The sequence below is a fragment of the Schistocerca serialis genome, chromosome 12 (genome assembly GCF_023864345.2).
Source record: "Schistocerca serialis cubense isolate TAMUIC-IGC-003099 chromosome 12, iqSchSeri2.2, whole genome shotgun sequence".
Classification (NCBI taxonomy): domain Eukaryota; kingdom Metazoa; phylum Arthropoda; class Insecta; order Orthoptera; family Acrididae; genus Schistocerca; species Schistocerca serialis.
The window spans coordinates 145,141,626-145,164,284 of NC_064649.1; the positions used below are offsets into that span (position 1 = coordinate 145,141,626).

Consider the following 22,659-nt stretch of genomic DNA (forward strand, 5'->3'; position numbering starts at 1 on the left):
AAGCCTTACTTGTCTCTCTTTCATATCTTTCCTTCCTCCTGCAGAATTTCCTGCCTCTGGAAGGTAGCACCTGTATGCGCCTTCAAATATTTCCATCTGCTGTTACAAAGCGAGTATACATTTCTCTCCACCCACACTACCTTTCGAACATGTAGGCCTGACCCTTGAAATCGTGGTCCAAAACACTCCTCTTAATGTGAAATGTGTAAAGCAACATGACTTCTCTTAAGTTTACTGCATAAACCATGACCATTTTCTGTACTGTGATGGTAGATAGATACAACTGCTGTTGAGCCATCAGTTTGTATTTTGTAAAAAAACAACTGGAGTTTTACAGTGCTGCAAGTTTTCTTTGGCAACTGAAATAATTAATATTTAGATGAAAACTTACTTTATGACTACCACATGCTTTACTGACACTTGTGGTGTTAAGATACCACATAAACCAACTTCATTAACAACTTACTAGATATTTTCTCACAAAGGTAAAACAAAATTTCAGAAGGGAAAAGCCCTTACAGCTCAAAAGACTTCTGACAGACATGACTTATTGGCTGTTTATGATTCGTGGTTTGCATGCCACTAACATTTGTTGCAACCAACTTTCTATATCAGCAAAATACGAAAAAAATATATAGAATAACTAGCCCTATACACTGCAGCATTATAATAGCCTACATGGAAAGACTAAAGGTAAACTTACCAATCAATTAGTGCATAAAAATAATTTCCTAATACCTTTTCTTAGTTCTCTACAGAAATTTTACTTCATCGAGATGTAATGTGTTTTCTATTGTCATCTGTAATTACATTAATTTTCATTTCAATGTAAGTGACAATCAAAAGTGGATTCTCTATTAATGTTTTACTCAAGCAATTTATTTGCAGATAAGGTGCCATGTTTAAACAGCGCTGTATGATATCACAGCAAACTGATTGGGTCATTTACTCTGCTTCCCAGTGGCCAAAATTGAAAGAATTAAGTATATGGTTTGATCAGCTGTTTGCACATCTAATGTGGAAGTCTATTAGCAGATTTCCCAATATGTGACATCTGACCATGGTAATTATTAATGTAGGCTACTGCAGCTTTAAAATCATTATATGGCTTATGTGCTGTACAGGATTAACCACTGTTGAAAAATTTCCTTCAATAATACTGTGAACCATGGCATTAAGATGTTTTATTTATTATACACTCTCTCATTCCATGTGTCTAATAAAATACAAGACTATAAGCAAATAATTCGCAGCAGAGTCCTGCTCCAACACTCACCCATGCCCTCTTGTTCTACTTACCATTGCATTCTACCTTCCTTTGGCGAAGTACCACTTTAATTAAAGGAAGGTTTCCACCAGACTGAATTCGGAAGGACAGATAACAATGGAAAGTGTTTGGAATGGTATATAATAATAATAAAATTTATTTTCTTGCTTATTTTATTACAAGTTGACAGTCATTCCAATGCCGTCAGGCTTGCATGGAGACTTTGGAAAAGTATGCAGAATGTTCGGGTGGTTCACAAAAGGTGAGGTACTGAAATTTAGCAATATGCACAGCATCTGCTGTTATTTTTCCCAAACAGAAGTTATAGAGGTTTCCAATTTTTTTTTCTCCGGACATGCTTGGAAGGTAAGGTGGAAAGGACTAAAACAATTCGGAAAATATTTTAAAAAGCTAATTTTATAGTAGTGGAGGGCATGGGGTTTGGTTGGAAACAGGAATATAAAAGTTGTGCTGGCTGAAAGAAAACAGGGCATTTCTAAGAACTCTGTGAAAGTTGCGCAACAAAATTTGGCAAAGTAGACAAAAAGATCTAAATGGTGTAGCACGATGCAATTTACGATGGGATCCTTCTACTGTGTACTGGTACAAGAGAAGGTCAAGCATGGGCAATCTAAATTTTTCGTGGAAGGTAAGGACAAGGGAGGGCAAACTGCTGAAAGATGATTAGGTTATGATGTCACTAGAACAAGCTACTCTTTCATACATAAATTTACTTTTTATGTTCTATCAGCTGCTACTTTTAAACAACGCATCACTAACCCGGCACACGGTATTATTGTTTTGCGGTTTGCTTACCCGGCACATTCACAGTCAAGGTCAAGAGCGACGAAGAAAGAGTAATATATAAGCAGTTATTTTGGTAGCTGTGTTTCATAGTTATGGAATAAAACTTAATTCACTGTTAACTATTGAAAACAAAAATAGCACTCCCACGTACAAAGATCATTTACGCTTGACTATCATGGCTACCGGTTTGTACTAGCTTGTTCATCGTGACGAAGAGAGCTTGGAATACAAGTCATATGCAATTAATGGATAAAGGAAAAGTTACAAACATACCTTTGTAAACTCAGGAAAATACTGGCAGGTCCAGGAATAACGAGGATTGTTTCTGGGAAACAGAAACAGGTCACAAATGGAGGAACACTGGAATGGCAGCCTGACAGCGTTGATCCAAGGGCAAAGTGAACGTCAGAGACATTGCTCTAGCTTGTCTACGAGCATGGGCAGATCATGAAATCCTACATGATTTCCCTTTAAACCGGCATACTGTCTTATTGCGGTTTAGTGAAACAAAAAAGTAACGCTCTTCATAAAATGTTATCGAATAGGATTATCTATTGGTATTACAAACCAGGTTATCGAGAAATACCGGGGCCTATTTTTGAAGCTGCACTCCATCTACAACTAAATACCAATATACAGCGGATTTGCATTTCGAAATGAATCCCTCATTACGCATTTACCTTTTCAAATATTTTTTAGATGTACAAAAAGTTAGATGTTGTTGCACACACTAGCGTTTAATCAGGAGTGCAGAGAATGGCACAAGAGAACCAGTCATTTGTTTTCACAGATTCCATGGAATTACTGCAAATATCCAATTAATGTTCTCGCATTGAGGGATGCTCACAGGCGTTACTTCCAGGAGTGTTTAATTGGGGGTCAATAATTAAAATTATACGATTAAGACATGTAACAAAACATAGCTGGAGCTGCTACTGCAGACCCAGATTTTAAGAACTGTGAGCAATATTTACGTCTGTAATCATTCATCCTTTTTATTATTAACTACTAAACATGAGAGTATCTGTATTCACTTTTTCATATTTTATACACACAACAAGTAGCAATTTATTAAATAGAATCTCCAGTTGCAAACATTAACGGAAACGAAGAAGTGAATTAATTACAAAATATATAAAATCTGTTGTTATTCACGATTAAACAGGAAAGAGCACCGTCGACTGATTGATAGGAGGAACACGGGAATGGCAGCTTGACGGCGTGTGGCGCAACGAAAACACGCAGTAAAATTATGAACCATATACCTGTCTGAGGAAGCGTAGCGTGATTACGCAATGCACTGCGGGGGGTATTATTTCCTTGCAATCAGAAGGTTGTCGATGCGGAATATGTACACTCATCGCCAAATTACCTGTATTGTTCGTTGAATAAACAGGATCTGCAGTTTCGCAAATTCGGTTTTGTTGGAGTACTGATGGTATACCAAGCTCACCTGAAGCATTAGCTGCTACGGAGGACCTGCGATGTACAGCGAGGAAACGATCAATAATTTACTGAAAGATTTTAATAGACTGAAAGGTAAGCCTGCAATTTTGCTTTCATCTTCTCACTACTCTGAAAAACAAGTCTGATACATCGCAAAACATACTCGCAGCAAAAGCTTTGTAGTCGAGATAATGAGTTTGATGACTTGCGGACCTGTAACCAGCTCTTCTTGAAGCCTTCCCGTTTTATATACTTACTACAGACTACTCTCATAACTGGCTACCTCTCAGATGTGCAGAATGATACAGTGAGGTTTCTAATATAAAAACATCTCATTCATTCAAACCTGAGGGCAAAGCAGCACAATTATGCAAAAACCAGGAAGATGCCAAACACCATCTTGATCAAAATATATCTGAAACAACAAGTGAATCTCCTGTTGCTAAATTATTGAAGGGGTAGTGACTAAAAAATGCAGGGAATACGCTGGATCTCAGTACAATGTAGAGTTCTGTGAAACCAGTGCCAGGTAACAGAGGGAATTGAATCACTGTCTGTGGACCTGAGTAATGATCAGCTGCCACTTCATGATAGGTGCAGACAATAAGCTGATCAAGAATGCACTATTTAACAGCAAGAGTAACGACCTGTTTGGTGCGGCAACTCCACAAACAAACCAGTGACATCAGCCTTGGAATAATAAAACTTTAGGACAAGCCAACTAGGAGTGCAATAGGGTGCTGATTTTGGAGAGACCTCACAGTGGCTCTGTGCCAGTTGCTGCTATTGGGAGGTGAGGATGTGTGAGGAATGGTCTGAACTCTGTTGGCAGAGAGAATCATGTACCTGTATAAATAATGCTGGCCTCTGTCTGAAGCTTTGTTGTGAACCTCAGGGTGCTTTACAAGTCATGGTACTAATGAAGATGGTATACATTTGCATGCCACTGACCTTTGTATTGGCTTATCTAGCCTGATATAGGAGGGCCTACCGTTTAACTTAGACAGCAAATTTTTCCATATAGGGTTGTTCTGTGACTAATACTGACATTATCAGAAAATGTTGGACTTTGGTGTACCTAGTGTTCCTGCATAGTTGTCAATGAAAACCATAGAATGTTTTTCATCAATTCATCGGATATTTATTAAGAACTGACTTTTCAAAGTTATGTCAAAAATTGCTGCACCCTGGACTGGCAAACTGCCATTTTCTCTGGAACCAGATCTGATACAGACCTAGAAAAGTGCCATTTAAAGCACTTCAGATGGGCTTTCATTTGATATGCAACATGATGGTGTTTAAAATTTAATATCTTTCTAAATTTATAAACAGTTATATTTTTAAATTTTTAAAAAATTGCAAAGTTTATGTGCACTTCCCAAACTTCCATTTTGGGATCATCATGGGATCACATGTTGCAAAACTTTAAAGTTCCAAGAGGTGTGTCAAAAATGACTTTTGGGAAGCTTCTATATTAAGAAATCAACAAATAATTGTTTAAAAATGTATTTTCTTACCTACATGACATTCATGAATAACTGTGCATATCACCTTTTCTAATACTGGACTTAACTGTAAAGGTGATGTTGGTTTTGACCATATGATTTTCAGGCAAGATGTATATTTAGTCTGTTGGAGTCACAGGTTTCACCTTGCATAGAACATCTGCTACAAAAATCCATGTAACATCTGGCTTCTCCAGGTATGCAAAAGGAGGAAATGGATCACACGGATGAAGAAATGTCACTTTCAGATCCTCTTCATCTTTGCTCAAAATATACGCAAGCCACTCCATCTGCATCTCCAACTACCACTTGTTGTTATACACTGTAGCTAGTGTGTCTTGAGATTTGGTGGCCAACTGTTCAAGTGAAGTTGGAGCATACAAGAATATTATGACAAATATTTTTGTTGTATTTGAGTCCCTGTAATTGTTAATGCTTTGCTGAAGTGACTGTTTAGAAGTGTGCCTGTCTCTATGTAGTTGTCTGGAGTTACGAACGTAAAATGTACTCCAGAGGTCAAATGGATGTTGCCAACTTTCTCGGGCTGGCAACTTCTTGACTGTGCCACCAACTCCTTCGCAAGGCCCTTTTCCATGAGCTGTTGATGAAAAATGCCATTCAGTTTCTATGCCAAAATCAGCTTGGCGAAAACATAAATTTAAACAATTGTTCTTATTTTTGAACAATTAAAAAACTAGCATGTTTTTTTAGGTTCAAATTACTTTCTCAAGAAGTCCATGAGCTTTTTCTGGACGCAGTAGACAGTCACAGTGTTATGTTCAAGACACTCAGAAATAACAACATAACTGAGATGTTTTGTCTCTGTTTCTCCTTTGTAGTACACAACAGATGAGTGGACAGTAACTTGCTTACTGCTCCAATGATAGCTCTGGATTTCAGCTTATCAAAAATTAGTTCTTCTCCGAAAAATCACAGTACACAGTAAACTGTGAATCTTGAGGCTTCCTCTAAAGTGTTCATAAATGAACTTTGTTGTTTTGCAGTAGGACAAACAAAGACAGATCCTTGTAAAATAAAGTGATGAGCTCTGTTGTTAATTTTTGTAATGTTTCTAATTTACCTCTGTAGACAGAAAGGCTGAAAGCAAGGGGAAACTACAGACGTAATTTTTCCCGAGGGCATGCAGCTTTACTGTATGATTAAATGATGATGGCGTCCTCTTAGGTAAAATATTCCGGAGGTAAAATAGTCCCCCAGTCGGATCTCTGGGCGGGGACTACTCAAGAGGATGTCGTTATCAGGAGAAAGAAAACTGGCGTTCTATGGATCGGAGCATGGAATGTCAGATCCCTTAATCGGGCAGGTAGGTTAGAAAATTTAAAAAGGGAAATGGATAGGTTAAAGTTAGATATAGTGGGAATTAGTGAAGTTCGGTGGCAGGAGGAACAAGACTTTTGGTCAGGTGATTACAGGGTTATAAATACAAAATCAAATAGGGATAATGCAGGAGTAGGTTTAATAATGAATAAAAAAATAGGAGTGCGGGTAAGCTACTACAAACAGCATAGTGAACGGATTATTGTGGCCAAGATAGACACAAAGCCCATGCCTACTACAGTAGTACAAGTTTATATGCCAACTAGCTCTGCAGATGATGAAGAAATTGATGAAATGTATGACGAGATAAATGAAATTATTCAGGTAGTGAAGGGAGACGAAAATTTAATAGTCATGGGTGACTGGAATTCGTCAGTAGGAAAAGGGAGAGAAGGAAACATAGTAGGTGAATATGGATTGGGGGGAAGAAACGAAAGAGGAAGCCACCTTGTAGAATTTTGCACAGAGCATAACTTAATCATAGCTAACACTTGGTTCAAGAATCATAAAAGAAGGTTGTATACCTGGAAGAATCCTGGAGATACTAAAAGGTATCAGATAGATTATATAATGGTAAGACAGAGATTTAGGAACCAGGTTTTAAATTGTAAGACATTTCCAGGGGCAGATGTGGATTCTGATCACAATCTATTGGTTATGACCTGTAGATTAAAACTGAAGAAACTGCAAAAAGTTGGGAATTTAAGGAGATGGGACCTGGATAGACTGAAAGAACCAGAGGTTGTACAGCGTTGTAAAAAGGGAAATGGATAGGTTAAAGTTAGATATAGTGGGAATTAGTGAAGTTTGGTGGCAGGACGAACAAGACTTCTGGTCAGGTGACTACAGGGTTATAAACACAAAATCAAATAGGGGTAATGCAGGAGTAGGTTTAATAATTAATAGGAAAATAGGAATGCGGGTAAGCTACTACAAGCAGCATAGTGAATGCATTATTGTGGCCAAGATAGATACGAAGCCCACGCCTACTACAGTAGTACAAATTTATATGCCAACTAGCTCTGCAGATGATGAAGAAATTGAAGAAATGTATGATGAAATAAAAGAAATTATTCAGATAGTAAAGGGAGATGAAAATTTAATAGTCATGGGTGATTGGAATTCGTCAGTAGGAAAAGGGACTAAGAAATGAAAGAGGAAGCCGCCTGGTAGAATTTTGCACAGAACATAACTTAATCATAGCTAACACTTGGTTCAAGAATCATGAAAGAAGGTTGTATACATGGAAGAACCCTGGAGATACTAGAAGGTTTCAAATAGATTATATAATGGTAAGACAGAGATTTAGGGACCAGGTTTTAAATTGTAAGACATTTCCAGGGGCAGATGTGGACCCTGACCACAATGTATTGGTTATGAACTGAAGAAACTGCAAAAAGGTGGGAATTTAAGGAGATGGGACCTGGATAAACTGACTAAACCAGAGGTTGTACAGAGTTTCAAGGAGAGCATAAGGAAACAAATGACAAGAATGGGGGAAAGAAATACAGTAGAAGAAGAATGGGTAGCTTTGAGGAATGAAATAGTGAAGGCAGCAGAGGATCAAGCAGGTAAAAAGAAGAGGGCTAGTAGAAATCCTTGGGTAACAGAAGAGATACTGAATTTAATTGATGAAAGGACAAAATACAAAAATGCCGTAAGTGAAGCAGGCAAAAAGGAATACAAACGTCTCAAAAATGAGATCGACAGGAAGTGCAAAATGGCTAAGCAGGGATGGCTAGAGGACAAATGTCTCACTAGGGGTAAGATAGACACTGCCTACAGGAAAATTAATGAGACCTTTGGAGAAAAGAGAACCACTTGTATGAATATCAAGAGCTCAGATGGAAACCCAGTTCTAAGCAAAGAAGGGAAAGCAGAAAGGTGGAAGGAGTATATAGAGGGTCTATATAGGGGCGATGTTCTTGAGGACAATATTATGGAAATGGAAGAGCATGTAGATGAAGATGAAATGGGAGATATGATACTGCGTGAAGAGTTTGACAGAGCACTGAAGGACCTAAGTCGAAACAAGGCCCCGGGAGTAGACAACATTCCATTAGAACTACTCACAGCCTTGGGAGAGCCAGTCCTGACAAAACTCTCCCATCTGGTGAGCAAGATGTATGAGACAGGCGAAATACCCTCAGACTTCAAGAAGAATATAATAATTCCAATCCCAAAGAAAGCAGGTGTTGACAGATGTGAAAATTACCGAACTATCAGTTTAATAAGTCACAGCTGCAAAGTACTAATGCGAATTATTTACACACGAATGGAAAAATTGGTAGAAGCCGACCTTGGGAAAGATCTGTTTGGATTCCGTAGAAATGTTGTAACACGTGAGGCAATACTGACCCTATGACTTACCTTAGAAGAAAGATTAAGGAAAGGCAAACCTACGTTTCTAGCATTTGTAGACTTAGAGAAAGCTTTTGACAATGTTGACTGGAATACTCTCTTTCAAATTCTAAAGGTGGCAGGGGTAAAATACAGGGAGCAAAAGGCTATTTACAATTTGTACAGAAATCAGATGGCAGTTATATGAGTCGAGGGGTATGAAAGGGAAGCAGTGGTTGGGAAGGGAGTGAGACAGGGTTGTATATTGAGCTAGCAGTATATTGAGCAAGTTCAGAGTAGGTATTAAAATCCATGGAGAAGAAATAAAAACTTTGAGGTTCACCGATGACATTGTAAGTCTGTCAGACACAGCAAAGGACTTGGAAGAGCAGTTGAATGGAATGGACAGTGTCTTGAAAGGAGGGTATAAGATGAACATCAACAAAAGCAAAACGAGGATAATGGAATGTAGTCGAATTAAGTCGGGTGATGCTGAGGGAATTAGATTCGGAAATGAGACAAAGTAGTAAAGGAGTTTTGCTATTTGAGGAGCAAAATAACTGATTATGGTCGAAGTAGAGAGGATATAAAATGTAGACTGGCAATGGCAAGGAAAGCGTTTCTCAAGAAGAGAAATTTGTTAACATCGAGTATAGATTTAAGTGTCAGGAAGTCATTTCTGAAAGTATTTGTATGGAGTGTAGCCATGTATGGAAGTGAAACGTGGACGATAAATAGTTTAGACAAGAAGAGAATAGAAGCTTTCGAACTGTGGTGCTACAGAAGAATGCTGAAGATTAGATGGGTAGATCACATAACTAATGATGAGGTATTGAAGAGAATTGGGGAGAAGAGGAGTTTGTGGCACAACTTGACTAGAAGAAGGGATCGATTCATAGGACATGTTCTGAGGCACCAAGGGATCACCAATTTAGTAGTGTAGGGCAGCGTGGAGGGTAAAAATCATAGAGGGAGACCAAGAGATGAATACACTAAGCAGATTCAGAAGGATGTAGGCTGCAGTAGGTACTGGGAGATGAAGAAGTTTGCACAGGATAGAGTAGCATGGAGAGCTGCATCAAACCAGTCTCAGGACTAAAGACCACAACAACAACAGACAGAAATCCAAATTTCCTCATTTCCAGCTGCGTGGGATTAGCCGAGCGGTCTAAGGTGCTGCAGTCATGGACTGTGCGGCTGCTCCTGTTGGAGGTTCGAGTCCTCCCTCGGGCATGGGTGTGTGTGTGTGTGTGTGTGTGTGTGTGTGTGTGTGTTTTTGTCCATAGGATAATTTAGGTTAAGTAGTGTGTAAGCTTAGGGTCTGACGACCTTAGCAGTTAAGTCCCATAAGATTTCACACACATTTGAACACTCTTTTCCCTAATTTCCAGGACATGAATTACAACAGTGGTTACAGACTGCAAAGAACCTTTGCAAGGCTGTGTTAATATGTTTGTATTTATTCACTTATTACAGAGTTCAACCTTGCATTTTCAATAATACGTTCGATGTATTGGCAAATAGCACATACAATCTCCATGTGTGTGCCACCAAAATCTGCTAGAATACAGTGTTGGGGCCTCAGTTCTGCAAATTTGGAAAAAACTAATAGGCATATTAGAAAAATTTGCTTTAATCAATGTGTATGCCTCCTTTAAATTACAAAGAACCCATCTCATTCAAACCTTAATTTTCTGATCATTCCTGTACTTCATTGAAACACGATCTTTTGTTTCAAGCATTGCCCTTCTTACATCATCACCCCCATAAAATGACCCAATGGTGTGAGCCGTTTCTACTGACAGAAATTTCCCTGGTTTTTTATCGGACATTTCAAGATGCCTCTGTTCTGTAATAGTTATTTTGCTTGTCGGACCATGTAGTTCACGGCATTGAACTCCTGCATTACCTTTCTTACACTCCAGTTCTGGTAGGCGTGTTGAAATTATGATTCTTTTTTCTGCTGCTTGCATTTGTGAAATTGGACTTCAGATTGTTTAAAACACACCATTGTCACTTCCGGAAGACCCTGTATTGACAAACATATTTCTTTTCATCAGTTATTTTTCTCTTTATCCCGCATAATATCTCTAAGGTACTACAAATGTTGTGGAAAGTGCTTGTAGAATCTCCTTCCCTCCTCCCAATGGACGACCAATGGACACACACACACACACACACACACACACACACACACACACACACACACACACACACACCCACCCTGCACACCTATGCCCCTACATGGTCCCAGCGAGACTGACAGTGCCAGTGTTCTTTTGTTGCAGATGGGCTGGTTGTCAAGGAGGGGGGGGGGGGGGGTTGGTGTCAGGTGAGGTGGAGGAGGGAGGCAGGAGGGGGATGGGAGTGGCTCAGACGGAGGTGGCTGGTTTGCTGGCCACAAATGCAATGCGGGAGAGAAAGCAGCATGTATATGGGCTGGCATGATTGTAGAAGCTGGTGGCAGCAGCAAATGCTGCAGACAATGTGGGGTCATGAATTTGGAGGGGATGACAGGACGGAGGAAGGGGAAACTGTTAGGTGGAGCGTGCAAGAACAATTGGTTAACCTTGATTGAGGCCAGGATGATGACGAGAGCAGAGGAAGTGTTGTGAGGTTAACTCTCATCTGTGTAGCTCAGAGAAGTTGGTGGTGGAGGGGTAGACCCCGATTATTTGGGTAGTGAAGCAGCCATTGAAACTGAGCATGTTGTGCTCAGCTGCATGTCATGCCACTCTGTGATCAACTTTTTTCTTGACAACGGTTTGGCAGTGGCCTTAATCCTGGTGGATGGCTGGTTGGTAGTCATGCAAACATAAAAAGCTGCGCAATGATTGCAGCAGGGTTGTTATATGAAATGGCTACTTTCACAGGATAAGATAAGCATGTGACAGAACTGGAATAGAAAGTGCTGGGTAGTTGGATTGAACAGGTGGCAAGTGGTTTGGTAGAGGAAGTGGCGTAGGGATTGACTAGGATGTTGTGTAGGTTGGGTAGGTGACACACCACCACTCTAGAAGAGGCGGGGAGGATCCTGGGTAGGGTATCCCTCATTTTGGCCCAGGAAGGGAGATAATCTAAGTCCAGGTGAAGGATATAGTTCAGTTGTTGCAGTCCAGAGTGATACTGAGTGACGAGGGAGTGCTCTTTTTTAGCTGATTCTTGGGTGATTGGAGAATTGTGGGTGTGGGATGATATGGCACGGGAAATCTGTTTGTGAACTAGGTCTTTTATTAGGGGGGGGGGGGGGGAGGAGATTGGGGAATTGCCTGTCCGTGAAAGCCTTTGTGAGGCCTTTAGCATACAGGGCAGGATGTTTTTGCCACTGCAGATACATCGCCTACAGGTGGTTAGGTTCTGTGGAAGTATACTGAAAGCAGCCATGTCGTAGACTATCTCTGCTGCAAACACTAAATAGCTTTTTAGTTGGCATGATTACCAACCAGCTGTCCATCAGGACAAATGGCCATTGCCAAACTGTTGTCAAGAACGAAGTTGAACATCCTGTGACCCAACATGTAGCTGAGCACAACATGCTCTTTTTCGATGGCTGCTTCACAACCTGAGCCATCTGTATCCTTTCCTCCTCCACCAGCTTTGTTGAACTATGCAGATGGGAGTTAGGTTTACAACACTCCTTCTCTCCTGTAATCATTCTGGCCTCAATTTCGGTTAACATACTGTCCCTGCACCCTCCACCCGACAGTTTCACCCTCAGCCGTCATGTCACCCCCTCCCAGTTCATGTCCCCATATCGCTTTCAGCATGTACCATTTCCCACTGGCCACTACAATGGTACTAACCCATATGCCTGCCACTCCTCCCTCCCGTATTCTTAACCGGCAAACCAGTCGCTTCTCTTCAAGCCACTAGCCATCCACTCCTAGGCCCTCTCCCTGTTTCTCGCCTTCCTCTCCTTTCACCTTCCCCACCTGACACTACCCTCCCTCAACTAGTCCACCTGCCACGAAAGACCATTGACACTGTCAGCTGGCACCCTGTGGGGGCATAGATGTGTGTGTGTGTGTGTGTGTTTGTTATCTTTTTCTTGTTTACATGAGATTCTTGTAACATTTGAAGGGATTAGAAAATGGTGTGTGACAAGTAAAAGTTCATTCTTGATTGGAGTCTGACACTGTATTGTGGCCACCACCCATTTCAGCTGGTGCAGCTGTATGTTCTTTCTGAAGTGTACCAATTACTTTTCTTATTTTTTTTTCTACAACTGTCACAGATTTTTGCAATTTTTGGCATTTCAGGAAAAAGTACACACATTCATTGTGAAACAGTTCAAAGTTCTTTTGTTTGGCAGCTGTGATTCACTGTACCCAAAGGATTCAAGCAATGTAAAATTGCACATGTCACTTTTCTTCATATTGTTATCTTATTGTCTTAAATCCTCAACACCTGGAATTTAAACAAACAAATAAATAAATAAAAGCACTATCTAGAAAATATACAATGAAATTCATGTTAACCATGGGCTACATTTTGTGGCAATGCTAGATCTGCTGTTCCTTATTTCTCCCTATGCATGTTAACCTTTACTCCTTGTATGAGTGTATCACATGATGATCCCAAAATGAAACTTTGCGAGGGCAAGGAATTTTGTGATTTCTCAAAATTCTAAGAACATGGCTTTTTTGGAAATTTCAAATTCAAAATTTATTTAAAATTTAAAAAATTAAACACCATTGTGTTGATTCTAAATGAAAGTCCATATAAATATCTTTAAAATGACACATTTTCCATGTCTGTATCCTATCTGGTTCCAGAGAAAATGGCAGTTTACTAGTTTACGGTGCAGCAATTTTTAACAAAAATTTGATGATTCCATGCTTAATAAATTTGTAATGAAATGAATACTTTTTTGTTATTTTGATTCACTGTTATGTAGGCACACTAGGTACACTAAGAGGTCAAAGTAATGTTAGGTTCAAAATTGTGTTGATTTAATAAGGAATTACCCTGTACGAATAATTGCCAAAGGTGAAATAAGTGATAAGAAACAGAAAAAAAAGTCCTATAGGACCAACTGGGGATTGAACCATGAATCTCTGTATTTATAGTCTGACACTTACTCACTTAGCTAATGGATAGCAGAACTGATAGCTGATAAATAAAGTGTGTACCGATGTACACTGATGATGATTGTTGTTGTGATGCAACCCCCCTTCCTTTTTTTTCAGTTTTCAGGAGTTATGCAGCGTGCATTTTGTAAAAAATTATTGAAGTAATCTCGTATAGCTGTACCAGAATGTTACATAATCAAAAACAAAAACTTGTGAGCTACCTGTTGTGTTAAATAAACTAAGAGACCAAAAGAAAGGTTATCCACCATGTCTGCTTAACCCCCATGATGAAATAAGTACGTGATGAATAGTTGAAAGAAAAGGGGGACATTATGGTTTAAGCATGGGGGGGGGGGGGGGGGGGAAAAAAAAAAAAAAAAAAAAACTTCACTAGTGGGATGTAGTTTTGAAGACTGGTGTTGTGAGCTCACTGAATAAAGTAAATGACAGTCATTCTGTTCTGATTTCATTTTAGTTATCTGATACTGCAGGCGTGTGTGTGTGTGTGTGTGTGTGTGTGTGTGTGTGTGTGTGTGTGTGTGTGTGTGTGTGTGTTTTGTTGATGAAGGCCTTAATGGCCGAAAGCTTCATTTGGAACAGTCTTTTTGTTGTACCTATCTACAATTCAGCATCTCCACTATATGGTGAATACTTTCCTTCTCATAATATTATTACATCCCATTCTGGATTTTCCATTGTTTGAATAAAATGCGTTATTGGCTTCCTCAAAAGCAAAAATACGCATGGTGGTAGTAATATTTCAAGAAATTGCTTAAAACCTGTTCTTTGCAGACACGTAATTTTCGCATGGCCACCATGAAATCTATTTTCAGATGGAGTTAATGAGGTTAGATGGGATTAGTAAACAACGCAATTGTCTGCCAACAGACCAATAATGCTATCAACATGACAGATATAAGTCTCAAGAAATGACCTGTGGAACCTTCCAGGGGAGTAGAGGGTTTTCAGTGGGATGAGCTTGTTATTGACACCTTCAAACATATTAAAAGTCATATAGTATCGGTTCACAGTTGGAAAATACAGGATTTTAATTAGGAACACAGGTGTAACTATGGAATGTGCAATGCAAAAAAAAAAAAAAATTCATGCTACATTTGTTGGCTTTGTGAGCTCACAATTAATGCATGATTGTCCAAAGCAACCTCTGTATCTGGTTTTGCAAAACTATTTAATGCTACAGAGTGGAAGTACATGGCCAACTGTGGCCAATTCTTGTGGTGAATATGAAAATTTGGAAGCTTTCCCTGGTAATGATGTTTGGGTTGAAAGACATTTTCTGTTAATGAATTACCAGGTATTTTGCAGAAGATATTGTTTGTGAATGTTAGTGCAAAGTAGGTTCTAGACACAGCCTCTGTTAAAAATTAAAAAAAAAAAAAAATGCTGTTGTTGATCATACAGTGTAAACTTTCACGGCTGGTACTGACATCACTTAAAACTTCCAGGCTACTAGGCCATGTTCGATGTATAAAACTGTCTCCTAATGTTCATCTTCAGAGTTAAAATGCTACTTTACCCCTGAAGATGCCTCGCACAGTTGGAGAGGAAATTTTAGGAGAAAGTTTTATACATCAACCACAGCCTAATAGCTCAGAAGTTTTAAGTGACGTCAGTCATCTCCAGAGGTTAAATGGGAAACTGCCATTTTACCTCTGAAGATGTTTCCCGCAGTCGAAGAGGAAACATCAGGAAAAAGTTTTATTCATCGACCACAGTCAAATAGTGAGGAAGTTTTGGTTAATGCCGTTGCTGATGTTCCTGGTCAAAATGGGATGGCTGAATCACAATATTCAATACACCCACCATCTCCACTAGACCTATGTACGTGTACTACACGATTCGAGCTGTTCTCTCCTTCAGTGGAGTGCCATTTGCGCTAGAAGTATGAAAGTGGGCTACATTTCATTTACAATATTAGCAGCTCTTCCTAATACAGACTGATGTTGGCAATCTGTTGACACTGGTTGTAGCCCTTGTTTTTGATAAGGTGAGTCCCAAAACAATTTTTACAGATGAATTTTAAGGTCAGTTACTGATTTTTTTGTAACTATTTACCGAACAGAAGAAAAACTCGATGTGCCGAGAGACTGACTTGTAGCGAAGTCTGAGGCATAGGTTGGATTGAAATATGACAATATGATGAGGGCCAATGAATGTGGCTGAAAGAAAATTAGATGTGCTGACAGACTGATCTATGTTGTAGCCTGAGGACTAGATTAAGTTGGAATGAGACAGTTTGGTTGTGAGCTGGTGAAGCCAATGAATGTGAACATGAAAATACGATTGCCGTAAGAGATAATGTGTAGTGCAGCCCCAGATATACCCTGAGGTGAAAAAAGTCGGGGGTAGTGATGTGCACATATAAGATGGTGGTAGTATTGTGTACATAAGATATGAAAGGCAATTCATTTCCGTAGCTGTCACTTGTACTCAGATGATTCGTGTGAAAATGTTTCCAATGTGATTATGACCACTCGGCAGGAATTAACAGACTTTGAACGTGGGATGGTACTTTGTGTTAGATGCGTGGGACGTTCCATCTTGGGAGCCTTTAAGGGAGTCAGTATTCCAAGATCCACAGTGTCAAGAGTGCGCAGAGAATACCAGATTTCAGGCATTACTTCTCACCGCGGATAATTCAGTGGTCGACGGCTGTTACTTAATGACCGAGGACAGTATCGTACGCATAGAGTTGCCAGTGCTAACAGATAAGCAACACTGTGTGAAATAACCACATAAATAAAGTGTGACATATAACCAACTCATCTGTTAGAGCTGTGCAGAAAAATTTGGTGTTAATGGACTATGGCGGGAGACAACCTATGTGAGTGCCTTTTCTAATGGCAGCACCTCTCCTGAGCTTGTAACCAAATATGTTGGACCCTAGATGACTGGAAACTGTGGCCTGGTCAGATGAGTCCTAATTTCAGTCAGTAAGAGCTGATGGTACGGTTAACGTGTAGACCCCTTGAAGCCAGGGACCTAGGTTGTCAACAAGGCACCTGTGCAAGCTTGTTACAGCACTGTAATGGTGTGGACTGCGTTTACATGGAATGGGCTGGGTCCACTGGTCCAGCTGAACTGGTAATTGTCTGGAATTGTTATGTTCAGCACTTGGAAAGGATTTGCAGGCATTCATGGACTTCACTGTTCCCAAACAATGATGTCACGTCACTGGGCCACAATTGTTTGCGATCGGTTTGAAGAACATCCCGGATAATTCGAGCAAACGGTTTGGCTATCCAGATCGCCCCTCACGAATCCCGTTGAACATTTGTGGGGCATAATTGAGATATCAGTTAGTGTACAGAATCCTGCAATGACAATGCTTTTGCAATTATGGATGGCTATAGAGCCAGCGTGGATGAATACTGGGTGTAAATTTTAACTTGACAAACCAGAATAACTCAAAAAATATGTAGAATCCAAAGTTGATTATTTTCGAGGGGGACATCTGCTGGTGCTAAAATTAGCCCGCCACCCCAGCGGGTGGGGTGGGAGGCAACTTTAAAATTTCAAATGAGGACTCCCATTTTTTATTGCAGAATCAGATTCTACATAAAAAACTACGTACATTTTGTCTTAAACATTTGTTTTGGTTCTTGGTAGTTGGCGCTGTAATTCAAGAAAATCCATGTTATCATTTTTGCGTGGGAAATGGTTACGAATAAATAAAAAATACTTATTTACTTCATAAAGTTTGATTCACTAAAACTAAACTCTTCCTCTCCTCCCATATGGTGGGGTTTGAGAGAGAGGACCCAAACAACATTGGTCAAATGGGTCAACATTTGTAAAACTCTTAATTCCTCTCTCTCAAACCCCACCCTATGGGGAGAGAGGGAGAGATTTAGTTTAAGCAAATCAAAATTTATGAAGTAAATAAGTATTTTTTATTTATCCGTAACCATTTTCCACACAAAAATGAGAACATGGATTTTCTTGAATTACTGCGCCAACTAGCAAGAATCAAAACAAATGTTTAAGACAAAATGTACATAGTTTTTTATGTAGAATCTGATTCTGCAATAAAAAATGGGGGTTCCCATTTGAAATTTTAAAATTGCCTCCTGCGCCACCCCCAGGGGCTGGGGTGGCGGGCTAATTTTAGCACCAGCAGATGTCCCCCTCGAAAATAATCAACTTTGGATTCTACACATTTTTTCGTGTGAATCTTATTTTTTGAGTTATTCTGGTTTGTCAACTTAAAATTTACACCCTGTGTTTCTGCTGGGGACTTACAACAACTTGTTGAGTCCATGCTGTGTCGAGTTGCTGCACTACGCCAAGCAAACGGAGGTCCGACACAATATTAGGAGGTACCCCATGACTTTTGCCAGTGTATGTTCATCATTGCAGTAACCTACTTGTGTATCTTATTTTTGATTTTGTCAGAAATTGAGAATGTGTTTAAATTCTAACCTAAAACTATAAAATACCAGCTAACTTTATTTATGAAGCATAGAAAACGATGAGCAAGCATTCACATTTGCTACCAAGCACCGACTCGTAATTCATTATATACAGTTCCCATCGAGTTTTTACCAATATTGTCACGCTACTCGTCAGACACCGACACCGTAAGAGCACTTTTACCATGTAAGTGCAGTAAACAATATGATCCAAGCCTCAACCAAAAACTAAACTAAACTATGCTAAACTAAATGACACTTGAATTACATGTACAAGTGAAACGTACAAAGAAGACATCAGAGATGCCACTGCGTAACATATATCAAATATCAAAGGATATGCTGGTGGTTCACATTGGTCATGCTATTGTTTAGAGAGGTAATGATCCAGGTTGTGATAATTGTCAATAATGTAAGTGTACTCAAATAGTACATATCTTTCGCAATAAGACTCTAAGGTAATCAGAGTACCAGCTAATTAATTTTTTTATTTATCTAACAGAATACAGAAACTTATGTCAAGAAATCTTGTGTGGATAAGGAATCGGCATACTCTGTGGGCGGAGATGTCATTGCTCGTTTGCTGTACCACAGGGATTGTTATGATCTTGTCTAGTTTTTTGTTAGACATAGCTAAACTCCCATTCTATATCACTGATAACGCTCATTTAATCAAATTGGTGGGAATAACTTAACACAGACAATTATAAATGACACTTCTCTGCAAATGGATTGTCATTAGGAGAGAGTGAAACATAGTAAAATAAATTCAGTACTGTATGAAATTTTACTTCCCAGTTAACAGCAATGTAAAAGCTAAAAATCTGCGAATAAAATGAAGTTTACATTCTTCAATGATAGTGACTTACACTGGAAGCCTTACATTAGTGATCCTATACGACATGTTAAGATCTCCAATTTTTTCACCACAGGCAATGGAAAAAGGTATATGGGTAAATCTCAGTATGCCTGTTATCACTCATTGTCTTGCAGAATCATATTCTCATAGATTGACAGCTTGCTCAAAACATGACTAAATGTCTTGTTAAACACATCAGTGGACAAAAAGAATTAATAACATTTCATCATTCAATTTGGTATCAGTTATTAAAATTGGGAGCTTGTATCTAGTCTTAAGAACCAGTTTTCCAAATGGATTGGAGTTAGTGCAAGAGGTGCAGCAGCAAGTTTCTGGTTCTGGTGTCATCAGCTCAGTGAAGAGTAAAACTGTGTTTACATCAAGGAACACTGTACAATAGGTATGAAATAAATGAGGCACTGCAGTTAAGACACTGACCGTATGTTAGGGAGAAGTGAACTTTGCCTGTCCAGCCATCCTGATTTAGCTGTTTCGCGGTTTTCCTAAATTATTTTAAGCAAATGCCGTGATGGCTTCTTCTCTGAGGCGAGCATGAAAATTTTCTGTGATGGGATTCCATGTAGAATTTAACTGAAATCTGCCATTTCGACTAATAATGGTCTCAGACAGTTGTATTTTCACTGACTCATTGATGATGGAGCTCCAAAAGGTTAATGTATGGGTCACAGTTTTCTTTTGGTCACATTTCTTCAAGTGACCAGTGGAAATAAAATATTCGGCAGTAGCAGACTTATTGGCTCGGAGGAGGCGAGTGTGCCATTGATGATCTACGATGCATTCCTGCACTGTGCGCATTGTTTGTCGTATATACAATTTGCCACATTCGCACAGAATTCGATGAACAACTGCCTTGCGCAACTCTGTTATCTGTAACAGATCGCAGTAGCATCGAGATATTGGGAGGAGGATGAAAAACTACTTTAACTTTGTCGACTTAAACATTCTGCCTATTTTGGCTGAAATATTTCCAATGTGGTGTAAATAAGCAGTCGTTTTGAAGGTATCATCCTCTTGTTTTGCTTCTCATTTGTATGTCTGTAGTGCTCTCTGTACTTGCTGGAATGAATATTCAGTGTTCCTGAACACAGTTTGCAGGTGCTCCAATTATGTTTGCAGATTATTGGCATTCGAGATGGTACGAGCTTGGTGGATTAAGGTCTTTAGAATGTCCGTCGTTTGTGCTGATAGGAGGCAACTAGTAGCTTGCAGATATTGGCTGTTTCAGTGAGCTTTTGAAATGCCAGGTGTCCAAGTATGCCATCACTCATCCATCACACCGAGATGGCAAGCAACCACCTTTCTTGATCTCCATAGTAAATTTTATGTTCTTGTGTACAGAGTTCATATGTTGTAGAAACTCTCGGAAACTGTCCAAAATCGTGAGGCCAAACTACACTACTGGCCATTAAAATTGCTACACCAAGAAGAAATGCAGATGATAAATGGGTATTCATTGGACAAATATATTATACTAGAACTGACATGTCATTACATTTTCACACAATTTGGGTGCATAGATTCTGAGAAATCAGTACCCAGAACAACCACCTCTGGCCACAAGAACAGCCTTGATACGCCTGAGCATTGAGACAAACAGAGCTCGGATGGCGTGTACAGGTACAGTTGCCCATGCAGCTTCAACACGATACCACAGTTCATCAAGAGTAGTGACTGGCGTATTGTGACGAGCCAGTTGCTCGGCCACCATTGACCAGACGTTGTCAGGTTGTGAGAGATCCGGAGAATGTGCTGGCCAGGGCAGCAGTCGAACATTTACTGTATCCAGAAAGATCCATACAGGACCTGCAACATGCGGTCGTGCATTATCCTGCTGAAATGTAGGGTTTTGCAGGGATCAAATGAAGGGTAGAGCCAAGGGTCGTAACACATGTGAAATGTAACATCCACTTTTCAAGGTGCCGTCAGTATGAACAAGAGGTGACAGAGACGTGTAACCACTGGCACCCCCATACCATAATGCCGGTTGATACGCCACTATGGCGATGATGAATACACGCTTCCAGTGTGCGTTCACCGCGATCTCGCCAAACACGGATGCGACCATCATGATGCTGTAAACAGAACCTGCATTCATCCGAAAAAATGACGCTTGGCCATTCGTGCATCCAGGTTCTTCATTGAGTACACCATTGCAGGTGCTCCTGTCTGTGATGCAGTGTTAAGGGTAACTGCAGCCGTGGTCTCCGAGCTGATAGTCCATGCTGCTGCAAACATCGTCGAACTGTTCGTGGAGATGGTTGTTGTCTTGCAAACATCCCCATCTGTTGACTCGGGGATCGAGTCGTGGCTGCACGATCCGTTACAGCCGTGCAGATAAGGTGCCTGTCATCTCGACTGCTAGTGATATGAGGCCGTTGGGATCCAGCACAGCGTTCCATATTACCCTCCTGAACACACCATTTCCATATTCTGCTAACAGTCATCGGATCTCGACCAACGCGAGCAGCAATGTCGCGATACGATAAGCCGAAATGCGATTGGCTACAATCCGACCTTTATCAAAGTCGGAAACGTGATGGTACGCATTTCTCCTCTTTACACGAGGCATCACAACAACGTTTCACCAGGCAACGCCGGTCAACTGCTGTTTGTGTACGAGAAATCGGTTGGAAACTTCCCTCATGTCAGCACGTTGTAGGTGTCGCCACCGGTGCCAACCTTGTGTGAATGCTCTGAAAAGCTAATCATTTGCATATCACAGCTTCTTCTTCCTGTTGGTTAAATTTGGCATCTGTAGTACGTCATCTTCGTGGTGTAGTAATTTTAATGGCCAGTAGTGTATAAAAGTTTCATCAATGTACGCCCAAAATACTGTTGATTTTAAAATAGCTGAGGTGAGTGCCAACTCCTCAAAAGCTTCCATAAAAAGGTGGCCACTAAGGGAGACAAACAGCTACCCATGGTAACACTGTCAGATTGTTAAAAAAAACTTGTAAAATAAAAATACGTTGAGGAGAAAGTGTGCTTGAACAAAGCTGTAATGTCAGCCCCAAACCTACTGCTGATGAGATGCAGTGAGTCCATCAGAGGCACATTTGTAAACAGCAAAACGACATTGAAACTGACCAACAAGCTGTTGGTTTTGAGCTTAAGTGACTGAAGTCAGCTGATAAAATCACTAGAATTTCTTATATGATGTGGACGCTTGCCTGTGATGTGTTTCAGTAGAGACACCAAGTATTTGTCCAAATTGTAGGCAGCTGCTCTAATGTTGCTTACCATATGACATTAAGGCACACCTGCTTTGTGGACCTTGGGCAGTCCATACAGCCTATGTGGAACTGAACTATTTGGTCTCAGTCTTGTAATAACCTCCTCTCTTAGAGAATCGTCAGATAGAAGTTCTGCTGTTTTTCGCATCACTCGATTGGTAGGAGCCTTATCAGTTTTGTGATACGTTTAATCACTGAATAAAACATTGATCTTATTGATATAGCCCTCCTGTGGCATCATAACGGTAGCATTGCCTTCGTCTGACTTGAGTTCTACCGTATCGACCTCTGACCTTAAGTTGTGGACAACTGGTCTCTCGGTAGACGAGATGTCATTC

At 40.0% G+C, this 22,659-nt stretch overlaps 2 protein-coding genes across 8 annotated transcripts in view; one reads left to right on the forward strand and one right to left on the reverse strand.

Moving 5' to 3' along the window:
* The window catches only part of LOC126428097 (poly(rC)-binding protein 3), a 503,159-nt gene extending 500,674 nt beyond the window's left edge, over positions 1 to 2,485 (reverse strand). For all 7 annotated transcript variants that reach the window (XM_050090000.1, XM_050089999.1, XM_050089996.1 and 4 more), the window contains exon 1: positions 2,348 to 2,485. The gene's annotated coding sequence lies outside the window, so the exon portion shown is untranslated. The remainder of the gene's footprint in view (positions 1 to 2,347) is intronic.
* An 808-nt stretch (positions 2,486 to 3,293) lies between these two features.
* The window catches only part of LOC126428008 (molybdenum cofactor sulfurase 3), a 184,122-nt gene continuing 164,756 nt past the window's right edge, over positions 3,294 to 22,659 (forward strand). Inside the window, exon 1 of the mRNA XM_050089890.1 lies at positions 3,294 to 3,613. Coding sequence (XP_049945847.1) covers positions 3,559 to 3,613 — 55 coding nt within the window. The 5' untranslated portion in view covers positions 3,294 to 3,558. The remainder of the gene's footprint in view (positions 3,614 to 22,659) is intronic.